Here is a 20,619-nt window from a genome sequence, read left to right as displayed (position 1 = left end):
TCTGCACCAGATGTTTTGAGGCGGTAAACAATGCCTCAGGGCCTGAAACCAATATGTCTCGACTTAACCTTAGTGGGGAAGCCATTGGAGGTAGGACATACAATAAACTCATATTGCGTCGCTACACAAAGCACCCAGCAAGGTGATATCTACCTCAAGTCCTGCAGAAGGCGTTCATGAAGCGACATGAAAAGGTGGTCGTCGTCGTCGTCGTCAAAGTCAAGTCCTACCCCCAGGCTGTCGTCACCACTGATCCAGTCGCCGTTATCGTTTGTAAACCATGAGTCTGCTGTTGTATAATCTTGGATCTCTCCAACTGGCGCACCCAAGGCGATCGACAGAGGCTTCAATGAGGCAGCAGTTGTTAATTCCGGCATCGTGCTGTCGGCGGCCACCGCTGAGTCTGGCCGCATGCTCACGGCATTGAGGTTCGTGAGAGTAGAAGGGTTTTGGACGCGGACGTTGGGTTTTTCCTGAAGGTCGACCCGTGCGGCGTCCATTGCTGTCTCAATTATATGCCTCTTTGGGCATAATTCTTCCGGGATCATCTCAAAGAATGACAGCTGCTCGGGAGAGAGATCCAGGTCAGTTAGAGGGCGATCTGTCTCCGGTCCACGCTTCACGGTGTTGACGAGCCTCGTCAGAATCCGCAGAGCTCTCCGTGCAGAATGCCAGGTCTTTGCCATCTCCTGCAGGGACTTTTGAATCACCGACAATTCAACTTTGGAGACGTTCCAAAGTGGACTGAAGTTGAAGCAACATAACTGCGGCAGGGCAGCCACTCTGAGGTAAAATATGGTCATTGGGGCCAGACACCTGAGCTGGTCGCGAGCCAGGAAATCTTCGAAGATCCGCGCGACACACGAGGAGGCGAGGATTGGCGCTACTGATGTACAGTTACCAGACCGCCCGGGTCCGTAAAGAATGGATACAGCGGTGAAGTATATCAGGTATAGCTGGCGGGCCTCAAAATCATAATCAAGAGCATTGTTGAGCTTCAAGCAGTCGGGTAGTTGATAGATCCAGCGTTGAAGACTGCGGCCAACCTCAACCGGTGCCCAATGGGAATAACCTCCGCTCAGAGCTTTGCCACATTGCCCCAGGATCGAGCAAATCTCGACATATGCGACAAAGAGTCGAGCATTCTTGTTGTCTTGAGGGAAGTCGGCGACAGTGGGTAGATTGATATTGCAATCAACCAAATTTATGGCTCGGGGGCGGCCTTGAGCTATAGACAGTTGACAATCTCGCGACTAATTCCAGTCAATGGGTGCGGCGATGGAGGAGAAGGAAGGGAGAAACTCACAAATAGTGTCCAAAAGAGTCTTCGTCGCATTTTGCACTTGACGGATCTCGGATCTGGTTCACGATGTAACCCTATCTGATATCCCAACCCGACTGCGGTCCTAAGCCAGAAGCCACTCGAATGGATTGAAACGTGTTCAGGCCCGCTTGGGTTGTACCATTGCATCAAACACAATGCACTAATCGTGTTCAGGGGATCCGTCTCCACATCCGCGAAGAACAACGCCTTGGCTTTGCTGTAAAAGCTCGCACAGTCTGAGTTGGGTGATCGCGCTGTAGGTTGGACTCGGCTACCAGCGACGAGAACAGCTTGGGTCAGGAGCAGTGACCCTCCAGGCGTTGACGAGGTAGGTCCCGAGCCAGTATTCTGGAGCTTCAGGTCCTCTATCTCCACCACCGGCATCCAAGGACTGCAGATTTTGAGAAAGTTGTCGATGAGGCCATCCCGCACCGGCCTCGGTGGGAAATCAAATGCTTTCAGCGATTGTAGATACGACATTTCGGCATCACCCCTGGAACACTTGGGCGCCTCGCCGTCAGAGTCTCCTTCTGTGGCGAACTCCCCTGGCAGATACTCGGGTCTGCCAACATAGGCGAGGTTTTCACCGGCAGGGGAGCTGGAGTTGTCATACTTTGCTGTTTTTGTGATGCAGTGTTCAGTGCTGGCTTCTTCTGGTGGTGGTTGTTGTGGCAATGTGCAGTCTTCGACTGGCTTTATGAGCGACGAATGATTCTGTTCCTTCTGCACCCCTGGAGGAACGCGCAATTCACGCAGACGCATCAGATCATGTCGCTTTCTCCTGTGAGGTCTGTGAGAGCATTAATGATCAGCGAAGAACTTGAAGGGCAGGCGAAACTGTCGTCTGGCTGGCTCTTACATGCATTGAATGCTCTGGAATCGACAATTGGAACAGGGTTCTTGGCCACGGACGAGATCGCAACGGATCTACGTTCCAGCTTGTCAGTAGACCTGTGAGTAAGTATCCAACTAGATCCAGAGTACTTGCCTTCCGTTTATGGCAGCCACTACATGCTTGTCTGCTCCTTCGTCCAGATCCTGGCGTGGCTCCTGTTGGGGGAGGACTCGATGGCATGTTGAGTCAGGCGGTGACATTTTCGAAGCTCAAGCTTGGATCTATTCCAAATGGACCTTTTAGTTTGGAATGGCTCACGGTACGAAGCCCTCGGCCTTACCCCGCCACTGCCCGCCTCGTGGTTTTGGTCTGTGCGGAGTGTTGCCCTGGTCTTCTCCTGTCGTGGTCCACCAATGGGGGCCGGAGCCGCAAACTTGTCTCCGAAGTGGATGCATCTCGCAGGATGAAGCTCTCTTGTGCGACAGGAGGATAGCTCTGGTGTTTGGAATAGCCCCTCAAGCTCATCTGAGGGTGTCCAGTGCAGTCTGGTACGTAATTAGTTTAGCAAGAGAGAGGAGGAAATGGAGATGTTGACGCAGCATAAATGCCAAGCCATTGAGCTTGTAATGACAAGGGCGCGGATCAAAAGACTGCGCATTCGAATTTCTAACAGTGTCTCGCTGATTGAACTCCGTCCAGGTTCCAAGCACAGACTGCCACACTGCGAATCCCACGAAGAAAACACCCAAAACAATTCACAAATCTTTCAGCATGATCCAATCAATCTGAATACACTTGCCCATCTTGAACTCATGGTCGCCAACTTTGACGAATCCCAATCCCTCGTACACCTTCTGCGCTCGAAAGTTGCCTTCCCAGACACCCAGCCACATTGCCCTGTATCCTAATCGCCGAGCCACACCCTCGATTTGGTTGGCCAAGAGCTTCCCAACTCCATGGCCGTGGCATGCTGTCGAGACGTACAAGCGCTGCAGTTCGACGACAGACTCGACGTCGGAAATACAGGGTTCGGAAGTGCCCTCTGTGAGTTGGGCGAAACCGATGATTTCCTGTCCGCTGGCCCCGTCATTGTCGGCTGTTTGGTCCTCTAAACAGGTAACGAGAATATGCTTCGTCGCACACCGGATGTCCTCTTCAATAGCCTCAATGCTATACGCCTCGTTCAGGTAGGCCTTCAGATCGTTTGTAGGAATACTGAAGCCAAAGGTCGTAGCAAAAACGGTGGCACCCAATCGTGCAATTGCTGGGGCGTCAGCGATTGTGGCCGGCCGGATAGAGAATGCTAGCTTTTTCCTTGGTGGCAGCGGGTCAATGTCTATCGGCTTGGTTCGTATTTGAACAGCTGCGGGTGATGAGATGTGTGCATTGTAGGAGTATTCTAGATATTCTGAATTTGCAGGGGTAGCTAACGATGGCGATGTTGGTAGCGGAGGCGGGTGTTGTTGGTGAACAAGCATGTTTGTTTGTGCTCTGACAACTCTGCGATATGCTGTGTCTCGTGGATGGTAGGCACAAACCCCCGTGGGAATAACGTCGAGATCAGACGAATCTATGCATGAACCAAAAGGGCCATTCTAGTGTGTATATATTATCCAGTCCTGAATATGAGAGCAAGCTCTTGAAAGATGCAAACGGGCAAGTCAGATAAGCCATCCCCTTAGCGGGCAAAAAGAGAGACGACCTGGTGCCCTACGCCCTACGCTTTACAGTCCCTTAGGCAGGCCCACTCAAGAGTCAAAATCGCCCACCATGGAGGCGGGGAAAAATGAAGTCTCGTTTCTGATGCGCCCTGAGACTGATACTTTTGTTCTGTTGGGCTCTTGTCGGTTAGCACGCCCTTTGACCACCAACGGAAAGCCTTGAAATGACGTGGCGAAGTCTACGCCCTTTTCCAAAATAATGATCCAGAGAAATAATTAAATCAAATGACCGGACTTTGCCGGTGGAGATTTTGTTCTTATGAAACCGTTACTTCAAGAAATCAAAGGGGCGACAGAGGGCGACAGAGGTGTATGCCGCGAGTATCCGACTCCAGCCTGCAGCATTCGCTCGTGAACAAAGGAAAAAAGAGACTCGTAAAGAGGTCGTTGGCAAGGAGCATGATTCATTCATCGTCAACAATACTCGGTCAGGGCGCACACGTATTGCCTGTCGGTCATATCCGGACAAGGTAATTCCGCTTTCACAAAGACTTGGAACAAGGTATGGGAATTCTACCATGGAGATGTTGAAAGAGTCAATCATTCATCCACGTTGACATGGGTAAGTCACAAGGGAACATGAAGCGAACTTACCAATTTTCCCAGCTGAAATGTCCTAACAACTATTTCTTCTTGGTCCCATCCTTTCCATTCTTTGCCTCCTTTTCGTTGGTATCTTTCGCATCCTTTCCTTGATCCTTGGTCTGATCGTCATCTGTTTTTCCTTCTGCCTCTTCAGACTGGTCTTCATCTGACTTGGGCTCAGTGTGTCCGGTCACCAGAGCTTGCCAGACCGCGTATCCCGAGACCAAGACACCAACCCCAAACACGATTTTGAGGAGCGTTTTCGCAGGGCCGCCGTACTTCAAGACCCAGCTGGCGAGCCATTGCATAGCAGGAGTGACCAGCTGCTCTCTTTCTCTGTCAAGGTCTGGATTCACCGTGCACAGCAGGGCCAGCAAAGCAAGCAGGATCAAAAGCAATGTGATGACGGTCACCACCTGGATGACAGCCAGCAGAATGGCAATGTCTTTGGTCGTTTGGAGTACTTCGAACCCAGCGGCGACCAGGGGCGTAACTTGTTCAAACGCCGAGTGAATCTCCTTGGAATAGGGGAGGCCCATTTTGTCACCGCTATGAGGTGGCGCTATGTCTCTGGGGTATAGGGGGTGTTGAACGGGAAATCCCACTGAAAACTTACCGGAATGATGGATAGATCTTCATACCACGAGGTGGTGATCTCACGTTTTTTTATAAACAGGGAGGGTTTGAACATGTCAGTGTGATGTCATATGCCCCATGGTCACGACGAACTCAGCCTTGTCGCCTACAGTCTGGGGTTGACACTGAGAGGCTTCTGTCCAACAATAATATGTTGAATATCATGGATAACTTGGAGACACGTAAGACTAGGTACTCAAAAATGGTGAGAATACAAATTCAAGGTACCAACTGACCTCGACTAGTGCAAGCTGTGTTCGAGTCCAGAGGGAACATCAGCCTTGTCACTCCAGCCTTGGCTTGGCAGGGACTCCGTGTCGCGTTTCTCCAACCGTGTTCAGATCGGAATTGGCACTCAGCGAAGGAATCACCACAGAGCCTCGCTGCACTCATGATACTGTAAGGCACATGCTGCTGTCATCTCCCAACACCTAAATTTCCCCTCCATCTCCTCGAGGCCGAATCATCTGGTCTCGCACGTCACAATGCACAGCGCTCTCACTCGGCTCCAATCGACCTTCGGGTATTTTACCAGCTGCGCTTTTACCCTCGCTTGCATCATTGCTGTGCTCTCCATAGTACCCTTACCTCCTGTGACAGACTCACCAAGCGCCTCGATATCTGTCCGAAACGTCCAAGTTGTCAAAGGTCGTCCGCACTACTACTCCCCCAAACGCGAAGAGTACGCTCAAATCAGATTTGATCTGGAAGCCGATCTGTCCAGCCTGTTCACGTGGAACACGAAGCAACTGTTTGTCTATGTCACGGCAAACTACCCCGGTGGGAAGAGTGGTGATGGGGCAATGTCTGAAGCGGTCATCTGGGACACAATCATCCAGGCAACATCGACCCCGTGGTCATGGCAGAATTTGAAAGAGGCCTACTTTCCCGAGAAGAAGTCAAAATCCAAGAGCAGGAAGTCCTCGAACACAAAGTCCAAGACCAAGGATCTTGTCAAGCCAGGGGTCATCTCCTTAAAGAACCAGAAACCAAAATACCAAATCACCGACCCCAGTGGTGTTATCAGTGAGAGAGCCAATGCTACTCTCCAAGTCAGTTGGAATGTGCAGCCTTGGGTTGGTGCTCTCGTCTGGGACAAAGGATATTTAGGAGGCAGGGTCGGAAAATGGGCACCTGGAAGCGTGGGCAGGAGTGAAACCTTCGAATTCCCTCCTTTGAAAGGGGCAAAGACAGATGTTGTCAAAGACACTGAAGGACCAAAGACGCCAAAAGCGGCTTCAGCCTCTCCGGTCGTCGAAATATAATAACAATGCAATGGTCCCTGCCAGACTCCAGATCCCTTCGGTCCTCCGGTAACATGAATGTTACAAATGATATGGCCTGAGTTTGCCGCTCTGACATCAACAGAGTCGAGAATTGCGGACTGTGAATTTATGGGTGAGACAACGTCCTATGCATTCATATTTTTGCTGGCAGCATCCCGGGCTCCAAAACCATTTCAGTCAAACCCTTGTCCCTGGTCATCAAATACGTGCCGTGGCCACCACGAAAGAGTGATTGGGTAAGAAAAAGGCCGGGTTCGTGCGTTGACTAGTCGTTGGTTGACTGTGCCTACTTCGGGGCTTCAGCCGAGGACGACTTTTGGGACGTGGACATCCGGGTTCATCCGTCGAGAGGCGAGAACTATGATCGCTCCCAGATGCAAGACACAAGCACATTTGACCAATTCCCATTTAGAGCGCAAAGCGCCAATGTCATCAAACGGGATTACGCCATCCTTTGTCTTCTTAAGTCCTTTAAAGCGAGCGAGCCAATCAGATGAGCCTGAGCATTCCACAATCGGAAGCGACTCCCCAGAACATCGAGTCCGCCGATTTTCGCTGGAGCGAATCAGGATGCGCATATCTTCTACGGTAGAGAGTGCCTCTGAAGTATTTAATCGTGGCTAGGAATTGTAATGGGAGCATCTTCCAGCAACGTTCACACACATCTACACGTGCGATTCTCACTCTAGCGGTTACAAAGCAAGCACACACCGTTCACAACCATGCCCTTGAAATACACCAACAAACTGCAAGGCAAGCGGGTGGTGATTATCGGTGGCACCAGTGGTATTGGCTTCGCGGCCGCCGAGGCAGCCGTAGAGTATGGTGCAATTGTGGTCGTGGCCAGTTCCAAGCAAGACAAAGTCGACAGGGCCGTCGAGAGGATCCAGAAAGCGTATCCGGACGCAGGTGATCGCATCCGCGGCAAGACTCTCGATTTGAGCTCAGAAGATGTGGAGGAGCAGATTGTGGCTCTTTTCGACTTTGCAACCGATGGCGCGAAGCACAAACTACACCACGTTGCAGAAACAGCTGGCGGCGCCTTTCGCATGATGCCTCTCACTGAAGTCACGCCGACAGCTATAGCAGAAGTCGCAAAGGTCAGGCTCACCGGCTGTACGATGCTGGCAAAGATCTCGATGCGGTACCTCGAGATCAGCCGCACCTCTTCTTTCACATTGACCAGCGGAGTGAGCGACGCCAAACCCACCACTGGATGGACGATTATGGCTCCCATTGGGGCGGCCAAGAGAGGCTTGACCCATGCTCTTGCCAACGACATGAAACCTATCCGCGTCAATTGCGTTTGCCCGGGCGCCGTCAAGACGGAACTGTTTGACCAATTTGCGGGTGATGGAGAACAGCAGAAAATCGTGGACTTTTACACGGCTAGGACATTGATCGACAGTATTGGAGCCCCAGAGGATCTGGCAGAGTGTTATATTTCCATCATGAAGAACTATTTTATGACCGGGCAGGAGATTACTGCGGATGGGGGCTATCTGCTCTGCTAGCTGGATAGAAGCTCTGGGTGAAGCGGGTATATGACTGGGGAATTGGTACACGTGCCATGATACTGCATCAGGAGAGCGACTCTTCCCTTTTTCAGCACACCTGTCTACTCATAGATCGAATCATGAAGTACTCATACTATAGTTATTAAGTCAACCAGCACCTCATCTAGTTTCAGAATGGGGCCGAGATTCGAGTGTGGCGTTCCTACATCCAATGACAACTCTGCACGCAGAGGCGTGTGTGACTCTGTCGATCAGGCTGCCAGCGAGCCAACAAGCCCGATCAGGGTGCGGATCGATTTGATACTCGTGGAGCCGACACCGATGACACCGCCTCCGTCGAATCTACCCAGCTCGCCAGGTATATCTCACTCTTTCCAGTAAATCACATACAAAGTACACAAGTACCTCGTACATACACGATGACATAGAGATCCGGAGATCCGGAGATCCGGAGAAACGCAGACAATGAGTACCTGGCTCCACCGCATTCTGTCCGAGCCCGTCTCTGCGCCGCCCGCAGCCCCCAATAATGCATCGTCGTGGCCATCCACGCCGCTGACACCCCGAACAGCAGCGGCGAGGCTCAGGGACCCCAACGCCCCGGACTACCGCTACCAGGTCAACCAGAAATGCATCTACGAGCGCCGGCTGCCGGGCGGGTCGTACATCACGGCGCACGTCCAGCGGCTGCAGTCCGGGTACTACGACAGCCCCGTGATCCACGAGGACCGCATCGACAATGTCCGCTTCGTGGCCGTCAACTTTGTCTTTCACCCCAGCTCCAGCACGTTCCGGTTCAAGGCCGCGGAGATTAGGATCGCCTTGCACCATATGAGCGGGGGCGAGGCGGAGGGCCAGGGTGAAGACGGCGACGGAGGGGGTCAGGGGGTGGAGGCGACGTCGAAAACCAGCCACGAGCACGGCACGCAGACCGAGGCCGAGAAGGCGAGCCAGGCGCTGGTCAAAGGCATCAGCAGCAGCAGTAGTAGGAAAGGCCTGCCTCGGCCATCCCGGCCCAAGTTCCTCCGCCACGCGCCCCATCTCCTCTACGGGAGCATCTCGCCCGAGACGCTGGACTGGAACTTCAACCTGGCCGGGTCGCTGGGGGTGTCGCAGGGCCCCGCGAGCGCGAGCGTCAAGCCCTCGTACGGGGTCAAGAGCAGCTACAAGATCTACGAGATGATGAAGATCCAGGGGTCGGTGCGGACGCTGCGGTCGTGGCGCGGGAGTGACTACGACTACGACCACGAAATCGAGGACGGCGAGCTGGTCTGGACTCTGGAGGAAAACCGACTCCAAAAGTCCGGGTTGCCGCGCGAATTCACCTTTGTCATGCTCTTGACCAAGGGGAGCGGCGGGTTCGAGGAGAGCGGCGACGTGCGCCTCGAGATCGACGTCCGTCCAAAAGTCACTGGACGATTGGGGCCGGCGTACCCGTCGCTGGTCACAAAGCTGCACCAGTACCGGCCCTTTAAGCGCGAGGTGCTCGACCTGGACCAGGAGATTGGACAGGTCTTTGAGCCGCACGACGCCAAGGGCGAGGGCAAAGGCGAGGGCTTCAACTTTGCCAATATCGCGAGCAGCTTTGACGACTTTGTCTGGCTCCCCGGGACGGCGTACTCGACTTCTGACGCGGGTGCTGGCAGTGTGCCTCAGACGGGAACTGGATTCAATGCCTCGACAATGGCGACTCAGCAGCAGCACCAGCATCAGCAGGGATCACAACCCCATCAGCAACAGCTCCCTAGGATCCAAGCACAAGACTCGCGTCCGCCACCAGGCGACACGACTCTCAACCTACGCGTCTTCCTCGAACAGTCGCGAGGGACCCCCGTCCCTTTCTCCCCCAGCCAGCTCCAGCTCCAGCTCCCGTACGTGAACCTGAAAGTGCCATCACCAAACCCGTCGCGTGGACCATCGCCAACACTACAACCTTCCGCGTCGGTAACGGGATCGCGGCGAACCATCACGATCGGGTCGGGGTCGTCGTCCACGTCGAGGTCGAGGTCGGTGCGAAAGCGGCGGTCCCGCTCTGAGCTGTCAAAGGAGTACAAAGCGTCTCCGCAGGGGATGGCAGCACAGCAGCAGCAGCAGCAGCAGCAGCAATCTAAGCGCATGGATCTGGGTCAGGTCACATTCAGCCAGAGACCTTCTCAACCGGCGGCTGCGGCGGTATCAACTCCAGCACGGCCATTTTCATATCAAGAACAAAAGAATGACTCGAAGCTGGACAAGGATCCTGAGCATCATCCTGACCATGCCGATGAAGATGACTCGTCTGACGAGGCTGATACTCCCAGAGCCCTCAAATTCCCCTCAGGTGAGCTGAGTTCGCCTCAAAACCCCCTTCTGACGCCCCTCCGTCCTTCAAGTCCCGAGTACGCCACGCCGCCTGCATATCCGATCCATCCTCCTTTACTTCCCCTGTCGGGCGTGCCTCTGGACAAAGACAGCATCGGCACAGCTTCGACCTAGATCTCGTCCGCGAGCTCTATGGTGCATTGAGCGGTGAGCGTGAGGCCCCGAGAGAGAAGAGAAATCATGTTCATGTGCTGGAGTCTTTGTCTTTATCTTGGTATTGGTGTTTTATGTTGGTGTCGTTGTGGCGATAGCGATAGCGATATCAACAGTTGTTTGGGGACGGTTCGCTTTTGCTCGTACTGTTATGCTGTCTGGCTATACATACACAAGTGATGATGATAATGATGGATCCTAGATAGGAACGGCGTCACCCACCAATCGGTAATCATAATGACAGTAATCACAATGGCAACGAGATCACTTTTCCTAGGTAGTTAGTTAGTCGTGGTCAAATCAACACGTCGTCGCTCCTACTCGATCTACCAGTCAACAACGAGGATAGCCGGACGCTCTGGTCTGATGGCCAAGTCAAAGTTAAACTCGATTCAAACTCGATCCCATATTCATCCAGAGCCGTCGCTGGCTTCAAGGTTGACTGACACTTTGCTGTATTAATCCTCCCGACCCCCAAAACCTGTGCCCATCAATTAAGGGTATCTGATTTCTCCAAGAATATACACATACATACATACATTCGTCACCCTCTGATCTCAATGTTCCTGCGGGCCAAGTCCCAACTGGTGCTCCGTCCAGATACATTCCTCAAGCGGGCGACATGCTCATGGGCGCACCGTCTTCACCCTCCGAATCCCCTTCATCGTTTTCACGCTCTGTCGCCTTCTCCGATGGAGGGTCAGCCGCCCTATTCTCGTTCGTTTTTGGATTATCGCCATTTGCAGGTGGTGGAGGAGGCATGCTTCCTTTTAAGGCTGTTTCGTCATCTAATCTGACCTTTTTGTCGGTGGCTGGCGTCGGATCAGGCAGACCGGCCTCTCGAGCTTTTCTCTTCTCCTTTTCGCGAGCGTACTCCTCTTTCTTACGCTCTTTCTCACGTTTGTCATTCTCCCTTCTATGCATCTTGCTCTCAAATTCATGCCAGTCGCCCTCGACATTTGCAAGCTCCACCGGTTGTTCTGCCAATGGTTCCTCAGAAGTAAAATACTCGTGATTGAGCACTTGCTCCGCGTTGGGTCGCTTTTTCGGGTCGTATTTGAACATATTCTGGACCAGATCGAGACCAGCCGGCGTGAAGACGTCCTTGAACATTGCTTCGAATATCCTCTTTCGTCGATCGACCGGCTGCATAAGCTCAAACCAAGGGAGGTCCACAATCCCAGGCCAATCTGACCGAGTTGGTGTGCCGAGGACGTTGTATACTTTGTCCAGCTGACTGAGCTCTCCACCCTCTCCCGGGAAGATCGCTTTCTTGGTGAACATCTCCACGAATACGCAAGCCGCAGACCATATGTCCACCTCAGGTCCGTATTGGGTTTCGCCCAGAAGAAGTTCTGGTGGTCGATACCAGATAGTGATCACACGATTGGTGTAGTCGAGTTTCCGAGACTTGTTGTAGAACCGTGCGAGACCAAAGTCGGCATATTTCAGTTGACCAGTGTTAGAGATCAGAATATTGGCGGCCTTGATGTCCCGATGCAGCACACCCCGCCGATGGAGGTAATCCAGACCGTCAAACATCTGTTTCGCCAGGTCCTTCTTGTGTGCAGACGTAAGTTTAAACGTCGGATGGTTGATGAGTCCAGTTAGATCGTGCGAAAGATACTCAAAAACCATGAAGCACTCGTTCTTTTCCACCATGACCTCTTGTAAGGCGACAACGTGTTTGTGTCGCAGGTGTTGTAACAGTCTGATTTCGCGGACGGCCGTTATGGGAAATCCATCTCGTTCACCTTCCATACGAATTTTCTTCAGCGCAACCTTGTCCTTTGTGTAGATATGAATGGCTTTGAACACTTTTCCGTATGTTCCTGCGCCGACAACAGACTCATTACCAGGCTTTCGGAAGTAAATAGACTCGGACTCTGCAAACTCAGGAGGCAGTGTAGGCCGAGACTTGATCTCTTTCTTGATCTTTTTCGAAGGGGGGGAACGAGATCGGTCCGGACGGCGTTCTTTTGGAGGGAGTTGTTGATGCAGCGGTGGCTGACGATCATTGGGATACCTTCGATCATGCTGTCCCGGAAATTTCCGGTCATAGGGCCGAAATCCATGTCTCTCGTCGCGGCGGTCGAAATGTTTGTTCTTGGGGCCTTGTGGTGGTGCTGGTCGATTGTCTGGAGGCTGGAATGGCCCTTTTGGTTTTGAAAAATCTGCAGCAGGTTTAGCTGGAGCCTGAGGAGGAGCTTTGGACTTGAAGGCGAAGCTAAATTTGGAAGCAGCCGGTCCTCGTTGGTCATTACCCTGTGTGTTCTGATCAGTGTTGTTGATCCTGCCGTTCCCCTGATCCTCCACCTGCAATTCTCTGGACGGTCTGAAGGGATTCTCTTCTTCAGGTGGAGGGGCATCTCGGTCGTCCTGTGAAGCGGTGTGCGATGGAGTAGGAGATGTTTGCGACTGGCTCCCGGGTCCGCTCTGGAAGTTCTGATTTTGTGGTCCACCTTGTTTCGGACCAGGCGCCGTCCATTGTAAGTTGTTGAAATGTCCACCTCGTCCTCTGTGACGAGGACCGTTGAACCTCTGGTCTTGTTGGAAGTGTCCACGATGAGAACCATGTCCACGACCACCTCGGTAGTTTTGTTGATAACCATGTTGATTACCACCATGGTGGCCCGGTTGATTTGGATAATAAGGATTAGGATTGTTCACGTTGCCTGGGTTGGAAAAGCTATTTTGCCGGTAGGGGGGAGAGGAATTGTGCATCGGCCTGGAAAATGGAAATTTATTAGTGAAAAGGCTTGTCATAAGATTATCAGAATACTGACCCATGATGACCTTGGCCTCCCCAGCCGCCTCTCTGCTGATGATATGGAGAGTTCTGCGGCGGTGAGCCGTGATAGGAGCTGTTGGAAGAATATGGCGGAGAGCCTCCGTATCCCTGGTGTCTATTTTCCGCATATGGTCTGTGTTGCCCTCGATTCATCCCATAATTACCACGTGATGGGTATTGGCCATCCATGGAGCGGTTGTCGGTTTCGTCGACAACGGAAGGAGCTCTTGAGGGGTGATTCCCCTTCCCAGCAGGGAATCGGCCTGGGCCAGGTGGGGGATGTTGAGATGGACGAGTCGAGTTCACGGACGATTCTCGAGTTTCGATAGATGGATATTTAGACTCGGGGTGTCGATGTGGAGATGATCTCGCAGGCAGACGAGGGGAGATGGATCGTTGATCGCGTGCGTGGGATGGCGAGGGTTCTCTTCGGCTGTTGGGTTCGTAATCGCCACGATCTGGGGCGTCAGATCTGAAAGCGGGTGAATTGAGTCGCGATGAATGCGTGGAAAAATCCCCAAGCGGGAATGGAGATGGAGGATTTTGCGGAACCCTGTCCTCAGTATCAGAGAGATCCCGGCTGCGAGCACGTCTTTGACCTTCCAAGTCAAATCTGTCGTCGCCTGCAGGAGAAGGGCTTCGAGTACGCCTCCGTTTGGTTGATGGCGTTGGTGAGAAATCAGGGCGTCTCCCAGGTCGGTCGCCAAACTGCTTTCGAGGTGGTGGACGATGCTGATGCTTGGATTTTGGGAAACGACGGGGAGGCGAAATCGAAGACTTTCTACCATGCAATTTCCTGGCGTCTCCGTCCCTCGAAAATTGCCGCCTCCAACGTGGTTCACGAGGTGGTCGATCAGGACGTTGCCCCGGTCCTAGAGGCGCCGAGCGTTCTGCTTCTGGATATCCAGAATGTGGTGAATGAGGTCGACCTCCTCCTCGATTTGCGTCTCTGTCCCGCGGTCGATGATGTGGATGTCTCGGGCGCGGATCCTCTTCGCCTCGCCAGCGATTCTTCATTGATGGACTCCTTCGAGACCTCGCCATGTAATGCGGGCCGGCATTTGCAAAGATGTGGTCGGTAGAGATTCGAGGGTTTGTGGGGGAGTAATGGTCGTAGAGGTGGTGCTCGTGAGGCAGCGGATTTGGATGTTGGGTAGTGAGTCCTGCGCAGTTTGGAGATTCAGCGACGGAGCCATGAGCCAGATGCGGACCATGGTTGCATGGGTAGGGCGAAGACCCAAAGACTTGGCACGCCCATCCCCTCCCACCAACTGTGCCAGCTCGCCCCAAAGTCGGACTCGAGTTCGACAACTTTGACGCCTGCTGGCCCTTCCAATTCCAGGGGGTTTTGGGGGGTTTGGGGGTTTTTAGGGGAGACAGAGGACTCACCTGTTGCTCCCCCAGGCTCCCACTCATGCTGCCCCAGGCATCGTGTCTCGGTCTCGATCTCCCTGTCCATCTCCCGCCGCGTTCTGCTTGCCACCTCGCCAGGTCCGTCATGCTGCATCAGCCTCTCTTTCGCCTTTCTTTTACCTTTCTTTTTGCCCATCACTCTGAATGACTTCAGTAATGATAAGGCTGCAATCTACCACACACAAACTACAATCGCCGGAGTCGGGTTGTACTTGTCATGAGAACTACACCAGCAGTGCAATCTCAGACTCAGTCGAGGGCGCTGCGTTGTTGGCAGCAATTCAAGGGCGTAAAAAGTCAAAAGGTCGAGCGTCAGTCTGCACTTCAGAGTGACAGTACTAAACGCGACAGTCTATCTACGTGGATTCTTTTTCTCGGCGCTTCTCCCAGACTTGTTAACACGCAAGAAATGACGGCCAGTGACTTTGACGCGTTTGCGCTTTGCCGTTCAACTGCCTGTAGGGAAACGCCTTGAATATTAACCTTTCTCCCCATCTGCCACCGATATCAACCACCTCTCCAAACATTTTCTGCTCTTGTGAAATCCGACACTGGCCACAGAAAGGCAGCAATGTCTGTTCACACAGCAACGCCATCGATGAAGCCTAGATGTCAGTCTGCGTTTGTAGACGTCGTGTCAACAATCAGTCTGCTGTGTCTCCATGGCCTTTTGAACCTCGACCTAAGGATTTTCCAAGTAGCTCTGGGGGATTGTAGAAGTGGCAGATGTATCTTGTTAGCAATGTTTGATGCAGGCCATAAACTTGGTATCGTCGGATCGGGAAAGACCACAAATAACGAAAATTGGATGAATTGTAACATGACCCGATGGGTGTGTTTGACGAGGATGATCCGGCCTTTGGGTGATGTAAATATCTTGGGAGCAAATGGCAAGTGACACCGATGAGCGTTGACAGCAGAACTACATATCCAAAAGCATCGCCGACGATATTGCGGGTGGTCGAGGTTGTTGCCGATAATTCATGTCCATAGAAGGTGGGTGCTGGAAGTGAATGAGGAATGTAGCCGCTGACCGCCTATCGTCCATTTGCGCCTTGGATGATATCTGCGGGGCACAACCAAGGAAAAACAATCAAATCTCAGTTCCGGAATTTGGAAGAGAAGCTAATGAACAAAGTAACAGGTGCATTAGACACGATTTCACCATATCCCGACGGTCTACATCGTCTAGGAATAACAATGATGAAAGATGTTGAGAAGTTGGAAGGAAAGGGATCCGGCAACCTTGGATGCCAAGACACTAGCGTAGGTGGAGGCTGGGCATTCGGAGAAGCAAATGGGCCTTGGTGCACAGTTCAAGACAGTTCAATATGCATCTCGTCAAGTCATCTATCTCTGCAATAGCCCAGCTAACTGCCAGACCAACTTCACATCTGTTGTGTGCTGGTAGGAAGTATTTTCTTGGGCCACCCTGCCGCTCTTGTGATCTCACCATGGTTGAAACAAAGAATTGAGTTGGTACACATCTCAGCGTCAAGCCTAATGGATTGACCCTCCCGAATCAAGGTTGTTCACCCATCCACGCTCATCTTCTCGCCAATGCCTTTTTCTCCCATCAACTCGCATCCTGTCCGCACAACGCCAATCATACCACCAGTTTGCACACCCTCACTTCCGCCTCCTGCCAGTCTGTACTCGATTTCTGCGAGCCCTTGCAACCATGTTACTCTGGTCGCAGGACTAACCTCGAGGTTCTGCAATTCCTCCGCCAGCGCGGTCAAAATATCTGCAAGTGCCAGACCACGACTGCTCTTCAAGGCATTGATCGTCCTTAGACATTCCGTCAGATCTGGCGTGCTCAACATGGTTGTCATGATCAAGCGGATATCTTCCGGGTGTGGCGCTGCAATGCAGTTGTAGATCGTGTCGTTCGTAATCAGCTCATACTTGATCTCTGATTCTGGAATGGGAGGCTGCCCTCGCATCGGGAGAGGTCGTGATCCAGCGTAGCAGGCTTGAAGAACATTCAATGCTCGACGCATGTCACCTCTCGACAATTTGACCAACGAGTCCACTGCTTCCGGCGTGATATTGACCTTTTCTTGTGAAACCACCTTGTCCACCAGCCGACGGATATCTGCTTCCTTCAGTGGCGAGAACCGAAACCGTGTACATCTCGATAGCAGTGCTGGAGACAATTTATGTGTGTAGTTGGCAATAATGCAGAATCTTGTGTTGGCCGTGTATTTCTCCATAATCCTGCGTAGGGCCATTTGTGCCGCGGACGTCATTGCGTCTGCTTCGTCGAGAACGATCAGCTTGAAGGCCCCTAGACCCAATTTTGGCCCGCCCGGAGTCTGCTGCGTTGAGGTGCTGAAGATCTGTTTGGTTGAGGCGAAAGTTTTGATTTGCTCTCGAACAACGTCGATGCCACGATCATCGGATGCGTTGAGTTCGAGGACCATCTGCCTCATGTTCTTGGGTCCATATATCTGTCGCGCCAGCGCCAGAATTGTCGACGTCTTTCCGGTACCTGGCGGTCCATAGAAGAGGAGATGCGGTAACCGGTTGTGCTCAATAAATCTGTTGATTGTAGCGAGGATATCTTGGTGCCCGGACACATCGTCGAGGGTGTTGGGCCGGTATTTCTCAACCCTTGTTTCTTGTGAGCAGCTAGATCACCACTTTATTGTGCAAGAGACGGCGGCATACCATGGTAAGTTGTCCTCCGCTTCCACCGGCAGGTCTGCAGCTATTCGTTTCTGTTTGCCTGCTGTGCTGTCTGAGCTGAATTTGATGGACTTGTCCTTGGACGCAGGCGCGTCCAGGTCCATCTCATCTTCGTAGTCCGACATCTTTTGTCTGCTGTCACTGTCAATTCCTAGGAAAACATGCTTGAAAGGGTCGTGAAGTTGTTCAGATGGATGTCAGTGTTCCACGCCCTTGACGCGCCTGCGCCTCTAGAGACGCGTAAATTGAAATGCGGTTTGTGAATAAATATTCCACCATAGTAACTCTCCATCCCCGCACACGAATGCCAAGCCGCGTTTGCGGGCTCATTACATTGGTGGGACGCAGTAGTGACCTTACAGCAAATGCCTGAGAGGAAACGCACTCAATTCCTCGTCCGCAGTGAGATGGGAACTTGATGAACTGACTGCTACTCTTGATCTCTCCTGTTTGCGTGCTCTCACGCAACCTTGTAGGAAGTCAAGATGCCGGTGAGTCAACGCTAGTCCTGCTACACTGCATGAACCTGCTGACATCTCAATTCACAGGCATACCACTCCATCTTCCTGGGCGACCAGGGCGTCCAGCTAATAGGTATTCTCACTACGATCAGACAACACGACACCTCACAAGCTCTCTCGCGTGCTAACATCTGTGCTCCAAAAAGGCAACTTTCCGCTCCTCCCGCTTCGCACGAAAACCCGTGGTCCAGCATACACCCTTCCAGCCCTTCCTCCCAATGTTGACCCCCTCGACGTCGACCCGGACTCCGAGTCCTACGATTGCCTTGATGAAATCCTGAGCTTGTTCCGCGCCAACACCTTCTTCCGCAACTTCGAAATCAAAGGTCCCGCAGACCGCATGCTCATCTACGGCATCCTCTTCTTGTCGGACTGCTTGACGAAAGTAAAACCGAACATGGACTCCCGTGCGGCCGAGAAGGCCCTGATAAACGGAGCGTTGGAGCAGTTCAGCATCCCAGGGGAGCCAGGATTCCCGCTGAACCAAGCGTATGAGGCACCGAGAGACCGCAACGAGGCTGAGGCTTTGAGGAGTTATTTGAGCCAAGTGAGACAGGAACTGGCAATCAGGCTGCATGCTCGGCTCTACGCGGATGGAAGCAATGTACCGAGCAAGTGGTGGCTAAGTTTTACAAAGAGAAAGTTTATGGGGAAGAGTTTATAGAGGAATATTTGAGGGAAATGCATGGCCAAGCTGCATATTAGGCACGAACTGATGAGAGGGTGTTTATGGCTGTTTCCCATGACGATAAACTGAAAATTCAGTGCAATGGCATATTATCCAATAACGTATGCTCAATGTTCCAACTGTCTCTCTTCTAGTAGCCGGTTTATGCCTGGTTGACGACAGGATCGGGCGCGTCCAGACCGTCCGGTTCTTGCGCCGCAATCTCGACCTTCAGTTTCTTCAGCGGTGACTGGGGCTGCTCCTCGTCGTCTGCTGCTCTCTTCCCTTCCTCGAGCTCACCTGTGACCGGACTGTCTGCAGGCTTGTCATCAGCCTTGATCTTCTTCCCCCTGGGCGGCCTTCCTCTCGCCTCAACCTTGCCCTCTGCCGGTACCACCCTGGTCCCTACAAATATGTAGCCCTCTGCACCACCTCGGCTTGTCATCAGCGGATGTGTCCGTCCCGGCAGGACCTGCCACTTCCTCACCCTCGCGGTGTGCACCGTCGGGGCCAAGAGCAGGGTCGGATCGACAGGAAAGTCCTTGGACGGGACAGTCCGCTGTTCCAGCGGTGTGTTGATGAACGCAGCTCTCCGTGCTGTGGAGTAGCAGTCTGCCAGTTCGACGAGGGGTTCGACGTTGGGTGAGTAGACCACGACTTGGCTGCCGCCCGCCAGCAGAGGCACGAGGTGGTGCAACGTCGACGACGGGTCGGCGAAGCTGGCTACGATCAGGCCGCTGAAGCCACCGGCCTGCGTCTCGTTCACGACGTTCCTGACTCGTTCCCATCGTCGGCGTTTGCGGTAGTAGGCACTCCTTCGGTTCGATTTCATCCTCGCCAGTTCGGCGTCCGGGATCTGAGGCGGTTCTTGGTACGTGATGGCGGACTCTGGCTCGAGTAGCTGCAGCCACGAGAGCGTTTTCATATTCGTGTATAATGGATGAGAAGCAGTGGGGGCGTTGGAGTCGAAGTTGAAATAGCGCAAGAGGCCGAGATTGGGTTGTTGATTCGCATGCACGAGCGTGATGGTATTGGAGGTTGCGCTCATCGCCGAGCGGCGGTATCGTTCGCGATAGGGCTTTCGAGGCAGCGGGTGCGTCGGTGTCTCATCGGGTTGTTCATCGTCCACGTCTTCGTCTTCAGGGTTGCCAGCCACCTCGTGTGCGATGTCTGTTGGGTGCAAAATCCCCATTCTCTCCGCCATGGCTGCGACCAGCAGGCCGCCCGTGTCGTCCACAACCAGATACCGCGCATATGGGTCCATATCGGAGAGCATGGCAGAGTCTTGCCCGGCAGCGTGAACATTCGCCCAGCACCCGACCAGGCCGAGGACTTCGTTCCTCATTTCCATGACCTTGGCAAACTCCCGATCGGCCATCATCCAGTCGACTAGGGTTGACACATCTAACGGCAACACAGTAAACTGCTTCATGTACTTCTTGTGCTTCCTGAGCGTATACTTTGCCAGAGAGAAAGCAGTCTTCTGGTCCAGGGTGGAGTGGGACTGCATGATCTTTTCGATCAGTTCTCGCCCGCTACCCATGGTGTTGCGCTTCAACGTTTCGATCTCGGCCATGGTCAACTTCTGGTTCGTGGGATCATCGTGGGTGTTGACATTGGACTTGGGTGTCGTCGTTGTCGTCGTCGTTGTCGTCGTCGTCGGCTGTTGTGACACGGCGAGTTCGTCCGGCTCGTTCGCAGGCGTTGGCACCTCTCCGTCCGTCTCAGCCTGCTCGACCAAAGCCATTGCATGCAACTCGGCGGCCTGAACGACGCGGAGCTCTTTGCCATTCTTGACTTCGGACCGGTCGAGAATCTCAAAAGTCAGGTGGTACGGACGGCCTATGATCTGGTTTGTGCGGAAAGACCCATATTTGCCCAGGTTTATCAGACTTTTTGGGGGAAAAAGAGACAGAGTCAGCGACAGCTCATCAAGGCCGTTGGCTGATATCTGTTTATGGCCTGACAGACTTTCTTTTCATTCTTTCTCGGTGTGCAAAAAAGACCTACGTGTTCGGGAGCATTTGTTCGACTCTTGTCTGGTCGGAGGGCAGCCGAATGGCGACATATTGGTAGGGCTGGATGACTGAAAAGGCCATTTCGACCTGCGGTGTTAGA

The 20,619-nt window shown here is 53.0% G+C and overlaps 11 protein-coding genes across 11 annotated transcripts; 5 read left to right on the top strand and 6 right to left on the bottom strand.

Moving 5' to 3' along the window:
• Positions 1–149: 149 nt before the first annotated feature.
• On the bottom strand, positions 150–2,086 carry AYO20_02562 (hypothetical protein; the record flags this gene model as incomplete). The annotated part of the gene is made up of 2 exons (XM_022640866.1): positions 150–1,253; positions 1,307–2,086. 2 exons carry the CDS (start codon positions 2,084–2,086, stop codon positions 150–152), a joined length of 1,884 nt encoding a protein of 627 aa, XP_022503122.1.
• Positions 2,087–2,914: 828 nt separating this feature from the next.
• Positions 2,915–3,637, bottom strand: AYO20_02561 (hypothetical protein; the record flags this gene model as incomplete). Its single annotated transcript, XM_022640865.1, has 1 exon — positions 2,915–3,637. The coding sequence occupies one exon, from the start codon at positions 3,635–3,637 to the stop codon at positions 2,915–2,917; it is 723 nt and encodes a 240-aa protein (XP_022503121.1).
• An 866-nt stretch (positions 3,638–4,503) lies between these two features.
• On the bottom strand, positions 4,504–5,004 carry AYO20_02560 (hypothetical protein; the record flags this gene model as incomplete). Its single annotated transcript, XM_022640864.1, has 1 exon — positions 4,504–5,004. One exon carries the CDS (start codon positions 5,002–5,004, stop codon positions 4,504–4,506), a length of 501 nt encoding a protein of 166 aa, XP_022503120.1.
• Positions 5,005–5,586: 582 nt separating this feature from the next.
• Positions 5,587–6,366, top strand: AYO20_02559 (hypothetical protein; the record flags this gene model as incomplete). The annotated part of the gene is made up of 1 exon (XM_022640863.1): positions 5,587–6,366. The coding sequence occupies one exon, from the start codon at positions 5,587–5,589 to the stop codon at positions 6,364–6,366; it is 780 nt and encodes a 259-aa protein (XP_022503119.1).
• A 743-nt stretch (positions 6,367–7,109) lies between these two features.
• Positions 7,110–7,901, top strand: AYO20_02558 (hypothetical protein; the record flags this gene model as incomplete). Its single annotated transcript, XM_022640862.1, has 1 exon — positions 7,110–7,901. One exon carries the CDS (start codon positions 7,110–7,112, stop codon positions 7,899–7,901), a length of 792 nt encoding a protein of 263 aa, XP_022503118.1.
• Positions 7,902–8,369: 468 nt separating this feature from the next.
• Positions 8,370–10,379, top strand: AYO20_02557 (hypothetical protein; the record flags this gene model as incomplete). The annotated part of the gene is made up of 1 exon (XM_022640861.1): positions 8,370–10,379. One exon carries the CDS (start codon positions 8,370–8,372, stop codon positions 10,377–10,379), a length of 2,010 nt encoding a protein of 669 aa, XP_022503117.1.
• Positions 10,380–11,027: 648 nt separating this feature from the next.
• On the bottom strand, positions 11,028–13,045 carry AYO20_02556 (hypothetical protein; the record flags this gene model as incomplete). The annotated part of the gene is made up of 2 exons (XM_022640860.1): positions 11,028–12,797; positions 12,881–13,045. The coding sequence occupies 2 exons, from the start codon at positions 13,043–13,045 to the stop codon at positions 11,028–11,030; spliced, it is 1,935 nt and encodes a 644-aa protein (XP_022503116.1).
• A 661-nt stretch (positions 13,046–13,706) lies between these two features.
• On the top strand, positions 13,707–14,291 carry AYO20_02555 (hypothetical protein; the record flags this gene model as incomplete). Its single annotated transcript, XM_022640859.1, has 1 exon — positions 13,707–14,291. The coding sequence occupies one exon, from the start codon at positions 13,707–13,709 to the stop codon at positions 14,289–14,291; it is 585 nt and encodes a 194-aa protein (XP_022503115.1).
• Positions 14,292–16,154: 1,863 nt separating this feature from the next.
• On the bottom strand, positions 16,155–17,438 carry AYO20_02554 (hypothetical protein; the record flags this gene model as incomplete). Its single annotated transcript, XM_022640858.1, has 2 exons — positions 16,155–17,238; positions 17,296–17,438. 2 exons carry the CDS (start codon positions 17,436–17,438, stop codon positions 16,155–16,157), a joined length of 1,227 nt encoding a protein of 408 aa, XP_022503114.1.
• Positions 17,439–17,798: 360 nt separating this feature from the next.
• On the top strand, positions 17,799–18,498 carry AYO20_02553 (hypothetical protein; the record flags this gene model as incomplete). Its single annotated transcript, XM_022640857.1, has 3 exons — positions 17,799–17,804; positions 17,862–17,907; positions 17,981–18,498. The coding sequence occupies 3 exons, from the start codon at positions 17,799–17,801 to the stop codon at positions 18,496–18,498; spliced, it is 570 nt and encodes a 189-aa protein (XP_022503113.1).
• A 166-nt stretch (positions 18,499–18,664) lies between these two features.
• On the bottom strand, positions 18,665–20,600 carry AYO20_02552 (hypothetical protein; the record flags this gene model as incomplete). The annotated part of the gene is made up of 2 exons (XM_022640856.1): positions 18,665–20,393; positions 20,512–20,600. 2 exons carry the CDS (start codon positions 20,598–20,600, stop codon positions 18,665–18,667), a joined length of 1,818 nt encoding a protein of 605 aa, XP_022503112.1.
• Between the last annotated feature and the right edge of the window lie 19 nt (positions 20,601–20,619).

The sequence above is a fragment of the Fonsecaea nubica genome (genome assembly GCF_001646965.1).
Source record: "Fonsecaea nubica strain CBS 269.64 chromosome Unknown Scaff11, whole genome shotgun sequence".
Lineage (NCBI taxonomy): Eukaryota > Fungi > Ascomycota > Eurotiomycetes > Chaetothyriales > Herpotrichiellaceae > Fonsecaea > Fonsecaea nubica.
Note: the sequence above shows the minus strand (reverse complement) of the source record. Positions and strands in the feature narration are given on the sequence as shown.